Raw genomic sequence first — 12,177 nt, 5'->3', positions numbered from 1 at the left:
TGCTTTGCACTAGAGACAGGACAAGAGGTGAAAGGGTGCTTAATCCTTCCCTTCTCTTTCCCATGAAACTCTCCCATCCCACCCGAGGGTTTCAGACCCATATTTTTATTGCGATTTTTGGGGAAAGAGTCTGGTGGGAAACAGCTAAGCACTTCTGTCTGTGCTGCAAATCATGTCCATGTCCTTCTCCCAAACTCAAGGTATCGATTCGCACTTGGTTGGAAATACAAGATTACCAAATAGAATTTTAGACTTTGAAGCCCTTTGGAACAGGGAATCGCATTTTGAAATTCTTTCTTAATCACTTTTGCTATGTAAAGCACTTTTGAGTCATTTTTGTTGGAAAGTATAAAAATGCAGAATAGAGACAAATAGCTGGCAGACTACATTAAAACAATGTTTAGAAGTAAGACTTGCCAATAAAGCCTCACTGGCCTCTTGATTTCTCAGAAAAAGGGAATAATCAAAATGCATGTCACACATTTGAAAAAACAAAAAGGCCTATCCTACCTTTCTTGTACACAGGTCAGAGGAACAAGGATAGGAGACAGGTATAGTGCTGTCACTGGCAAGGATTCTGCAGCAGGTTGCAATTTCTTGGCAAGCCCCATTCAATGGCAGACTAAAGTCAGGTTTTCCTATAGAAAACCCCCTTGCCTCTTAAAAGCATAGCATATTGCAGATTTCCTAAGCTGCCAATGTCTGCATTTCTTACAGTTGTAGCAGGAGAGAAAGGAGTGAAGAATGTGTAGAGGAAGTTGGCAATTTTCTTTTTAAAAAATTCCTGGTATTATTTCCTGACCCATTTCCTTCATTTCACAGCAAGCCAAAATCATTATCAATAATGGCTGAATTGTCTCTCTAATATCCTTCTGAAGTATAAGTGTGGCATATCTGTCTATCAAATATGAATGTGGAATATGGCAAAAGGCTCTACAGAAAGACAAAAAAGAGCTCCATGGAAATAATCAGATATTGGCAAGCCAAAACATTATCAAAAAAACAAAGGCTATGCAACTGTTAACCGTTATATACAGATGCATATTATGTGCATGCACAACACATTCACAAAATTACCTGGTATTGCCTTTGCCCATTTCACTGCAGCAACCACTTGCCTTCCTCCTAGCATATTGAGAGTTGACATTATACGCCAAGTTGTGTCTGGTATTGTGCTGTCATAGCCTGAAAACATCACTTCTGGCTCAATGACTTCCAGCAAGGAAATCAGGGTAGGTGTTAACTGTGGCAGAGAGGCAGGAACTACAGCCTTGTTCGCAGGACTTTCAGTACTGTCCCTCCCTGCAGTCATGCTGGATTGCTGAATTCCTTTTATTTTCTTCTTTGTCTTTCGAGCTAGGGACATTTTTGGAAAAGAAAAACAACCAAAACAGAATGTTAGAAAAGTCAAGATAATTAATCCCTTTCTTGTGTGTGCGCCACTGACAACCAAGTGATTCCTTAGGGCTTTATTTGCATAAGCAAAAGCTGAAACCATGGATCAAATGTGAAAAGGAAGAAAACAGCAGCAATGCATATGCGGAATTAATTTTTTAAAAACCCTATGCAGCAAAGGCTTTGGGACTCAGCAGTTTCAAAAAGGCCTTCCGGTGGCACTAAATCATGACAAGAGAAATAAGATAGCATAAATTGGCAATGAATCAGCAAAATAAATTATACACTATGAAACTGTGCATACGTGCACATGACTGTGTGTTTCTAGACATGAATCATCAAAGCCAGGAAAATTTTGTCACTTGAACAGCTGGACCAAAGATGAAAATTTTCCTTGACAGCTGCCTATTATTGTAATTAAAGTATGGAATACATACTGAATTCCAGTATGGAATAAACCTCTGGCCCTCCGGATACTTGCTGGAGCCCATGCTAAACTGAAGCAACTGTTCTCAGCTTGAGGGTGACTGTTCGACCGCTTGCGTGAGCTGCAAGGTGCGGGCTCCACTGCTTGCTGTTTCACGTGTATGATGCAGCAGCAGCAGTGAAGGAAAGGCCAGCCTTACTTTGTGCAAGGCCTTTTATAGGCCATATTGTAAAGTATGGAATGCTAGATGAACTACTTAAAAAGTCCCTTTTGCAAAGATTGTTTTTATTTATACAGTATTTCCATAGCAACTATGCTACCTGCATACCTTTTTATTTTTATGAATCACATCCTGAAAACATTCTTTCAACATAGAAAAGTAAACTTTTTTGCATTGCACAAGCGTTATACAAATGGCAAGAGAAAACCAGATAATGAACTGTAGTTGTATAAATACAGGCAGGACTTGCCACCTTATTGACCTCTTGATCACCTGAGACCAGCTCACACCTGAAGACAGATACTGGGTGGAGCCAGGCTTGCACTGAGATGTGTGTAAATCACTTCCTTCCCACACAGGCTCTATATGTGATTACCCAAACTGCTTTGGTAATTCTAGTAGCAACTGCCATTACAGAAATCAGATGATGTAAAATATCAGCATGACACTGCAAATCAAGGGTAATCCCATCTATTCCAGAGGTGAGTCTACACAACTGACATACTGCATTACCTCTCATAATGCAGTAGGAAACAGCAGCCCATTGGCTCAGTATGCACTGTTCCCAGTAGCACAGTAATGAATCAGCACTAAAGGAAGCAGCGTTATGGGAGGTATTATTGTATTTTTAGGCACACATGATTAAAAATTCAATATAATATTTGTGCTCACTTTGAATAACTGAAAATGTACTCTTTGGTTTTAGATTTATCTATCCAGGTATTTATATCCCAACTTTCTACCTCTGAAGAGGTCCTCAAGGTAGCTTACAACATTTTAAAAAGTACAGTAATAAAACTCTCCAGCCAGTGCTGGTCTCTATAAGAGCAAGTGCTATAGAGCTGCCCTCCGCCTGGCCTGTGAGGATCACTACCATATCCTCACTATTACTTTGTCTCCAGCAACTACGTGTACATGCAGATCTCTGAATTTTCCCTTTTTGGCCCACGCAAAAGGACTGAATTCAGGTCTGTGAGACCAAACTGTCCCATGAATATAAGGCCCCCCCAAGTGTCTTTGATTCAGATCTGCTTGTATACAAAACTGCATATGATAAGAATCACATGGGACAAAAGACTAAGAAAAGTGACATATGTTTTAAAATACAAAGAAATGGGTGGGAAAATCCAAACTTCTATGTGAACTGGACACAGACTGAAATGGGGAGTTGCACACATCCTCACTAGTTACTGTATCTCCAGCAACAACTTGCACATGCAGATCTCTGCATTTTCCCTTTTTGGCCCACACAAAAGGACTGAATTCAAGTCTGTGACACCAAACTGTCCCATGAATATAAGGCCCCCCCAACTGGAGCAGGGGTGCCCAAACCCTGGCCCAGGGGCCACTTGCGGCCCTCGGGAACTCCCGATCCGGCCTGCAGGGAGCTCCCAGTCTCCAATAAACCTCTGGCCCTCTGCATACTTGCTGAAGCCCGTGCTAAATTGAAGCAACCGCTCTCAGCTTGAGGGTGATTGTTCGACCGCTTGTATGAGCTGCGGGGTGCGGGCTCCACTGCTTGCTGTTTCACGTGTATGATGCAGCAGCAGCAGTGAAGGAAAGGCCAGCCTTGCTTTGTGCAAGGCCTTTTATAGGCCTTCAGCTATTGAAAGACCTTCATTCATTTATATAGGTCCATCTCCAATATATTAATTTATGTAAATTTATTAAAATTTGAAATGTAAATTAATTCTTTTTTCCCTGAACACTGACACAGTGACAGAAAGATGATGTGCCCCTCCTGCCGAAAAGTTTGGACACCCCTGCACTGGAGAATGAGAATTTGTGCTCTTTCTTCCCACAGAAGATTAGATTGACAGCTTCTGTTTTTGATTTTAAAGTAACCACAGTTCAGTGTTTGATGCTACTTTGTCTGAACAAATGATAGAAAAACTAACTGCAGTTCAAGTTTGGACAACATGTGGAACTGTGGTAAGTTTAAAATCAAAAGCAGAAGCTTTCAACCTCCTGCTTCGATGTGTGGGAAAGAGCTGGAGAAAATACACAAGGCTGTAGTTCTACTATATTTGTTCAGATCAGTCCTTCTCAAATTATGTCCCATGAACCATTGGCCACTGGTCTGTGGCATAGCTCCTGTATCTTCCAGCTTCTCCAGTGGGTTAAGGGTACCCAGAAAGATTGAAGCCCTGAAGTCTCTGCTGTTTGCTGTGGGACTTGAACGTTGCCTCTCAGGTTGGCGCTTCAAGCCTTGCAAGAGACTATGAGACACTGGAGCACAAGATGAGGGAAACAGACAAGGAAGAGGGAGACTAAAGAGCAGTGGAGGTACAGGGAACAGATGGACAAGGAGAAGGGGGGAACTTACAGGATGAAGGAGCAGAAGACCAGAATAAGAGAAGGTTGGCTAGAAGGGGCGAGCTGAAGTGCTACGTGCCTATGTGAAATTTTTAACACACACATGGTGCCGGTTCCTGGCACATTGGAAAAAAAGTGGCTGGTCTGCCATTAGTGGTCCCTCTAAGGCAGGGGTGCTCAAACATTTTGGCAGGAGGGCCACATAATCTCTCTGACACGGTGTTGGGGGCCGGGAAAAAAATTAATTTGCATTTCAAATTTGGATAGATTTACATAATATACATAAATGAATATATTAGAGACAGAACTTGTAAGAATGAATTAATTCAAACTAGTTCATACACACATTCACACTCAGGAAAGTGGGGGATCTTCAGCCATTTCTTAAGGACTCTCACTCACTCACACACACCTGCCAGCTCGCCTGACCCCTCGCCCTCCCTAACTCCCTCCCTCAGGTGACATGTTCTGGTGCTTGGGCGCCCGCCCGTCTGCCCAGCTACCCAACCACCCTCAGGCGGTTTGTGCTACAGCCCACTTGCCTGCCCACCCATCAGCCCTCTCTCCCCTTCCCTCACTCGGCTTGTGCTGCAGCCTGGCTGCCCGCCCACCCCCCAGCTGCCTGCCTGCATGCCCGCCTGCCCACTCAGACGGCTTGTTCTGCAGCAGCAGCAGTTTGATGCTGATGCTGCCAACGTGGGCAGGCTGCCCTCAACTGGCCAGACAGGGAAAGAAGAGCCCAGCATGCGCGCAGGACCTTTAGTAGTGGGAAGTAACGCGAAACCTGCAAGTCTTGCATTACCATCCCACTATACAAGGCCCTACATGCCCGCTGGGCTCATCTTTCCTTTGCTGCCGCTGAGCTTTGCAGGTGCAAAGCTGAGTGGCAGCGAGGGAAAGCCAGACCTGGAGCTCGCGTGTTGGGCCAGCGTGGGCTGCGGTGAGGGCCGGGTGCTCATTAGAGATGGGGGGACCCCCTGGGGGCCAAATGGGGACCCCCAGTGGGCTGCAAGTGGCCCGCAGGCTGGGGTTTGAGCAGCCCTGCTCTAAGGGTTCAAGCCAGTGCATGGACTCCTTTCACAGCTGTGTGGCATAGTGACACAACACCATCTTTGAATATTTGGCAATGACATCATCATGTCATCACTTGACATCACGCCCTGCACTTTAGCACGAACAGTATCCACCATAACAGTTAAGCTCGAAAAGCTCTAATTTAGACCACAGTATCAACGATTCCCTGAATTTGCCCTCTGATTGATGCACTCTCCTGATTTTACACATTCCTTTAAATTTCCAATACCCAGGAAATGAAACATGCTAAGTTTTGGGTTGTTTTTTTTTTGTACTTTTAAACATTCCTTTTACACTAGTATGCAATCTTTATACAATCACAAACATAGGAGACATTCTTAAGATAATTTGAAGACAAATTCTGAATTGTTAGTCTTAGTTCTGACTCTCCTCAGGCAGAAGATCCGAAGCACTATGATGGTTAGATTATGGCACAGTTATGTTGGTCATCTGAGAAGCCCGACAGCAGAGACCCATTCACCCACCCTCTTCAGCAACAAACTTCAAGCTGAGAGAGAGAGAGAGAGAGAGAGAGAGAGAGAGAGAGAGAGAGAGAGAGAGAGAGCTTGGTTCGGTGCAAGGCAGCAAAGTGCTCAGAGTGCCTCTATCACCCGAAGAATCAGATTGAACATCTGGAACTTGTTTCAATTTCTAGAAAACCATACATTACACAGTCTCCACTCAAGAATAAAGCTCTCGAGCATATTCAAATGGGCCGAATGAGAATGAACAAGATGAAATTAAATCCAGACAAGTCTTGATGAGGAAATCTGTGATCCAGGATATGTACTACCAGCCAGGATATGTACTACCAGCCTACCAGAACAGGTTGTTCTCTCCTTAAAAGAATAGATTTGCAGCTTGGGAGTACTCTGGGATTGGACCTAGTCTCGCACCTGGGCGCCCAGATGACATCTGTAGACAGGGGTGCTTTTGGCCAGCGTAGGCCAACATGTCAGTTGTGTCCTTTCCTGGGCCAGTTAGATTAATCAAGGTTGCCTGTGCACTGTCCATGGTTGCCCATTACTATGGCACACTTTATTTAGAATTGCCCTTGAAGACCACTTAGAGACTTCCAACTCATACAGAACTGCAACTGATACCAAGTGCAGAGATCATTTTATATCTATGACGTACCTCTACACATCTCAGCAGGACTTGCTTCTGAATAAGCATATATTGAATTGTAGCCCCATGTTGTTTATAGTAATTTTATAAAATATAATGAAAGATAGGGTCCTCAGCCATTCCCTCAGCACGAGGAACAAGTTTTCAGTCACTGTGGCAATCTGAATTTGTCAGGCCCTGTCTTAAAGTGAAAGGAAAAGCTTTTACTCTCAAATTCCCATGCACAAAGAAGTGGTAGTACTTGCCTGAAGTTCTCAGAGACTGAGGGCTCGTTCCAAACAGCCCCACACTGGCGCACAGTGTCGCAAACATTCCGTAAGGCACACCTGCAACACTCTGCACAGGTCTGGAAAGCAGTGGTGCTGGGCGCAAGCCCGTATCGGGCGGACGATGGATGACCATGGCCCGGAGCTCTGGGCAGCGGAATGGTAAGTGGGTGGGGGAAAGGTGGATACCTTTCCTGCCACTATATCCTAACCCCTCTTCCAACTGAGGAGACCCGACACAGGTCTTCTCAAATCTGCACCCCCTCAATAGCAAGCAAAGATCTGAGAAAACCCATCAGGGCTGCCTGGCCATTACACGGGGTGAGAAGTGTAAGCTCCCTTACCCCAGGTAGCCCTGGCACTGCTTCCCAGGTCCATGGGATGCAGCATTAGCCATTTCGGTGCCGCTGCAGCCTTGGGTGTTGGGAAGCACAGTATTGGGTTGTCATTCTTGTAGCAAGAAACCCTTGTTTCAAGTTACAGTGCATCTCAAACCCAGTCTTGAAGTTTCTCAAGTTTTCTAGTAGGTCCAAATCCACAGGTTCAGAACTCGCAAGTGATCAAATCCATGGATATTGAGGGCCCAATGTATGTTACACGCACACAGCATATCTATTCAAGACATATTAATTACCAGAAATGATTACAATCTTTACTGCTTATAAATGCAAAATGAAACTTGTCAGATTCAGACGCAGAACAATTCATTAAAATATTGCAAATTACCTTCTAGGTTCATGCCAGCCTGAAGACATTTCCGATAGCGGCAGGCTGGGCAATTTTTTCTTCTAATTTTGTCAATAATACAATCATTTCTTCCAGCACAGAGATAGTTGTGCTGCCCTGTATTTGCAAACAAAGAAAACCAAATGTATTTATGTACAAACATATATAAATATGTACAGTTCCCAATACAAGTATTTCAAGGTTTTGGACAGGATTAAGATACCTATACTCTCCATCAAGAAATATGAAGAACCTATGTATCAATCATTTAGGAATTCAATATGCTTTTAAGTATTGTAGTTACATTGCTGAATGAGATTCCAATACAGAATTAAACTACGTCAAGTACAAGTAAACCACCCTATGTTCTGGAAAGATAAAAGTCAAGCTAGAACAAAAGCAACAAGGATTACAATGGTAATTGAGACACCCATTACAAGCTACTTTAGTCACAGTATAATCAGACCAAAAATTATACCCAATCTTAACAATATGGCCCAAGTCATTTGTAAAGGGGACAAAAGGCAAGGAACAGAATGTGCCTCCCTCCACCCAAAAACACTGCATGCGAGTGAGAGCGAGGCAGAAAAATACAACAGATCAGATAGTCTAAGATGCCAGGTTTGTTTTCCTCACAAATAAATTATTGCACAAATAAATTATAACTATTGGTATTCAAGAAATGCCAGTTTTGTTAAACAATAGATTTTAGGTTATGGAGCATTCCCAGAATGCCAGAAATACCTCTGAATGGCCGCATAAAGAATATGTTGAAACCTGTGTGATTTTGTGTAGAAATAAATCCTGACACAGAGCTACTACATTCAATTTTTTCTGCCACCCCAGGCCTCTCCACTCCTGGTTCTCCTGATTGAGTTGGAAGATGGGCTAAGAGACCTTCAAATTCCTGTCCGCAAAAATTCAGAAGCTGATTGCGAATCTTGTGGTGCTTGCATGCCCTGAAACATTTTGGATGAATCTAAGAAAAGTATGTTTTATTCTTCCCATTGTCAAGGAGCATTTTATGAAGAAGCCTCTGTGCAGATATACAATAAAATCTTTACTAGCCTGACATCCAAGGGAAATGGAGGTTACCAGTTAACCAAATCGGCTTGTTAATGTTTTTACTGTTAAACGTTTCTCCACCTCTCACTTATTGGAAATGGGTCCTTATGCGTGCTGTTCTGCACTCTTGCAAGTCAGAGAGAAGGGTGGGCAAGAGAGTGGCGTGTTAACTGGCATTTGTTAAACAGCAAACTCAATTAAACTGTTATTTCTGCCTACTACCTTCAATAGGAGGCGATGCTAGTTAATAAACTGGTTAACAAGGTGCCAGTTAAGCAAAAGTTTTATGCAAATTATAGGAATGACTACTTAGCGGAATAAGAAAAGATTCTTTGATAGGCTGTTATTCATACTCATTTCTTTACAAATTTATATTTGCTGTCATAGAAAATCAGAATGGAATCATGGAAGCAGGCTATGGAGATTTATTGACCAATCATAGTTTACAACATGACAGGGATGGGAACTTGAGTCAGGTGACTTGAGTCGGATTTGCGAAAATGTGCGCTTTTCGCTGACCCGTGGACACGTGTGGAAGACTCAGAAAAACACTCGAGTCAAAGGTCCTGTGACTCGTGATTCACTCCGACTCCACGAGTCGTGTGCCAACGGTCATGGGTTGAACCTCCTCCCTCTTGCACAAGAAACCTCTTGCGTTCATCTGGGAAGCCATTTCTCTGTATGCGCAAGCTCCTGCACCAGCAGTTAGCCAGGTACGTTATTCAGAGATGGGCTGCAGGGGTGGAGCGAAAGGGTTAACTTTTTTTGTTTACTTTTCAAAAAATTGGCAGGGGTTTATGATGCAGCACCTATTGTGATTTTTGCAAAAAGTACCCATTTGAGCTGGATGCTGCAAACAACCCAGACAGCGAGGCAACTGCGGCCTTCTTGGCATCCACTGAATGGAGGATGTCTCTGGGAGACACAGGTGTACAGGAGGAGCCATTTTTCCCCAAAGGAACAAGTGGGTTTTGCAAGGAGAAGGGGGGTGACAGGAGGCGGGGCAGGCTGTCCTCGGAACATAGAGAAACAGCCACCTCACAGCTCCCATCCTCATGTGTTTTGTACCCGCTAGAAGAAGTCTGAGCCATGCCACTGGGACACTGGCTTTCCCGCCTTCATTCCTGACTACAAGCCAGCAGACCATTCCATTGAGACCAGAGGTGTGTCTCTGAGAGGTACAACATGCCTGCTGGCCAGGCAGCTCAGAGCCTGTGTCTCATTCCTCACAGCCTGCCTGCTGCCTGCTTGATATTAGGAGGGCTGCCCAATGTCCAAGCTGTTTTGCTGCTGTTATTGTGGGATGCCAGGTTGGATAGTGGGAACTTTGCCCCCCCAAACACCCCTAAGCTTACAGGGGCTAAGCTAAGCTTACAAGGGCTAAGCTTACAGGGGCTTACCTGTGGGCTTCCACCAGGCCTGTCCCATGCCTTCCGGCCTTGCCTGCAGAAATATTTATCCATGCTATAAAATGTTTTTACTGACAACATCTGCATCTTGCTTCTGCTCAGTGAAATAGCCTGTCAGCTTGTCAGAAATGCTGGTTACTGTACATAAGAACATAAGAACAGCCCCACTGGATCAGGCCATAGGCCAACCTAGCTTCCTGTATCTCATAGCGACCCATCAAATGCCCCAGGGAGCACACAAGATAACAAGAGACCTGCCTCCTGGTGCCCTACCTTGCATCTGGCATTCTGACATAGCCCATTTCTAAAATCAGGAGGTTGCACATACGCATCCGGACTTGTAACCCTTAATGGATTTTTCCTCCAGAAACTTGTCCAATCCCCTTTTAAAGGCCTCCAGGCCAGATGCCATCACCACATCCTGTGGCAAGGAGTTCCACAAACCAACCACATGCTGAGTAAAGAAATATTTTCTTTTGACTGTCCTAACTCTCCCAACATTCAATTTTAGTGGATGTCCCCTGGTTCTGGTGTTATGTGAGAGTGTAAACAGCATCTCTCTATCCACTTTATCTTTCCCCTGCATAATTTTGTATGTCTCAAACATGTCCCCCCTCAAGCGTCTCTTTTCTAGGCTGAAGAGGCCCAAACGCCGTAGCCTTTCCTCATAAGGAAGGTGCCCCAGCCCAGTAATCATCTTAGTTGCTCTCTTTTGCACCTTTTCCATTGCCACTATGTCCTTTTAGAGATGTGGCGACCAGAACTGGACGCAATACTCTAGGTGTGGCCATACCTAGGTATTAAACAATTCAGTCTCTTATTCCAGCCACCACACCATCCCAGCTCTGTAATCGATACAATGTATTTATATTTGTGCATATGGATTGGGGAAGTTATTTGGAAAACCTAGTCTGAATTCACAGGCTTTAGGGAAACCTTTTGAGAAAGGAGAATGAAAGTCTCAGGAGAGTTTTTCTCTCCTGGGATGGGAGAAAAAGAGAAAAACGCTCCTGAGACTTTCATTCTCCTTTCTCAAAAGGTTTCCCTAAAGCCTGTGTATTCAGACTAGGTTTTCCAAACTAACTTCCCCAATCCAACTTCCCCAATCCATATACACAAATATAAATACATTGTATAGTTTGCAGAGCTAGGATGCATCCTCGCTCTCTCCTTTCCTGCCATGCCCAGGGGAGGGGAGGTGGGTTTCATCGCAGCTGGGCCGAGGTTGTGGCACGGGTAAGGGAAGGTGTCGGTGGGGTGGGTGGGACAGTGAGGGAGTGTTGAAAGAGAACCCTGAAGCATGTACACAGCCCGGTTGCAGCCCCATTTTCTTCCACGGAGCTGTGGTGGGCTTTTTCTGGTTTGCTCAGCTCACGCTGCCACAGCCCCGTGCCCTCACCTGGCCAAGCTGGGATGCACCCTTCCATGCCTGTGAAATGAAGAGGAGGTTTCCTTCATCACAACTGAGATGCGATCGTACAGGGAAAGGAAGGGGTCAACATGTTCCCTGCCGCTGCCTGCCATTGGGATGAGTGGGGACAGCAGGGAAGTGTTGAAAGGGAACCCCAAAGCACATACAGAGCCTGTCAGCAGCCCTGTTTTCCTTTGGAGAACTGCAGTGGGCTTTTTAAAGGGGGCAAATCAAATCCTTTCGAGTTTGTTAATGGGCAACTCTGCAACTTAGAAAGTGCCCCATTATGACTCGCTTTCAATTCAAGTCACGGGGGGGGGGGAGCTGTGACTCGACTCAAGACAAGCCTCACTGGATTTGCCCATCTCTGAAACATGCATCAGCGCATATCGTCCTACAAATACATTTTTTATTGTACTGCATAAACTCTCCAATATGGAAGTAAAAAAGCAAAGCACATTTTAAAAACACACTATAGAGTAGTCTATCATTCTCTGAGATGTCTATCGTATTTTTTCCTTAAACAGAACTATGTATGCTCTGCATTTTTTAGGTCACAAGAATTTGTTAACAGCTGAGCAAGATGCCAGCAAAACCAGTTTGAGAAATTTCATTTTGAAATGCTGTTTTAGGATATACTGTATTGAGGTTACCACAAAAGAGTAGGGAGGAAACTTCTTGGTTTTCAAAGTCTATTAAGTGGACAAACTAAATCCTTTGGAATTTTTATGGAAACAAAG

At 44.3% G+C, this 12,177-nt stretch overlaps 1 protein-coding gene across 1 annotated transcript in view; it reads right to left on the bottom strand.

Moving 5' to 3' along the window:
* The window catches only part of NR3C1 (nuclear receptor subfamily 3 group C member 1), a 96,237-nt gene that overhangs the window by 20,722 nt on the left and 63,338 nt on the right, over positions 1–12,177 (bottom strand). The window contains exons 4-5 of the mRNA XM_066612513.1: positions 7,553–7,669; positions 1,078–1,356 (exon numbers count right to left, since the gene is read on the bottom strand). Coding sequence (XP_066468610.1) covers positions 1,078–1,356; positions 7,553–7,669 — 396 coding nt within the window. The remainder of the gene's footprint in view (positions 1–1,077; positions 1,357–7,552; positions 7,670–12,177) is intronic.

Source organism: Tiliqua scincoides, chromosome 2 (genome assembly GCF_035046505.1).
Source record: "Tiliqua scincoides isolate rTilSci1 chromosome 2, rTilSci1.hap2, whole genome shotgun sequence".
Classification (NCBI taxonomy): Eukaryota; Metazoa; Chordata; class Lepidosauria; order Squamata; family Scincidae; genus Tiliqua; species Tiliqua scincoides.
This window is presented reverse-complemented; position numbering and strand designations above follow the sequence as displayed.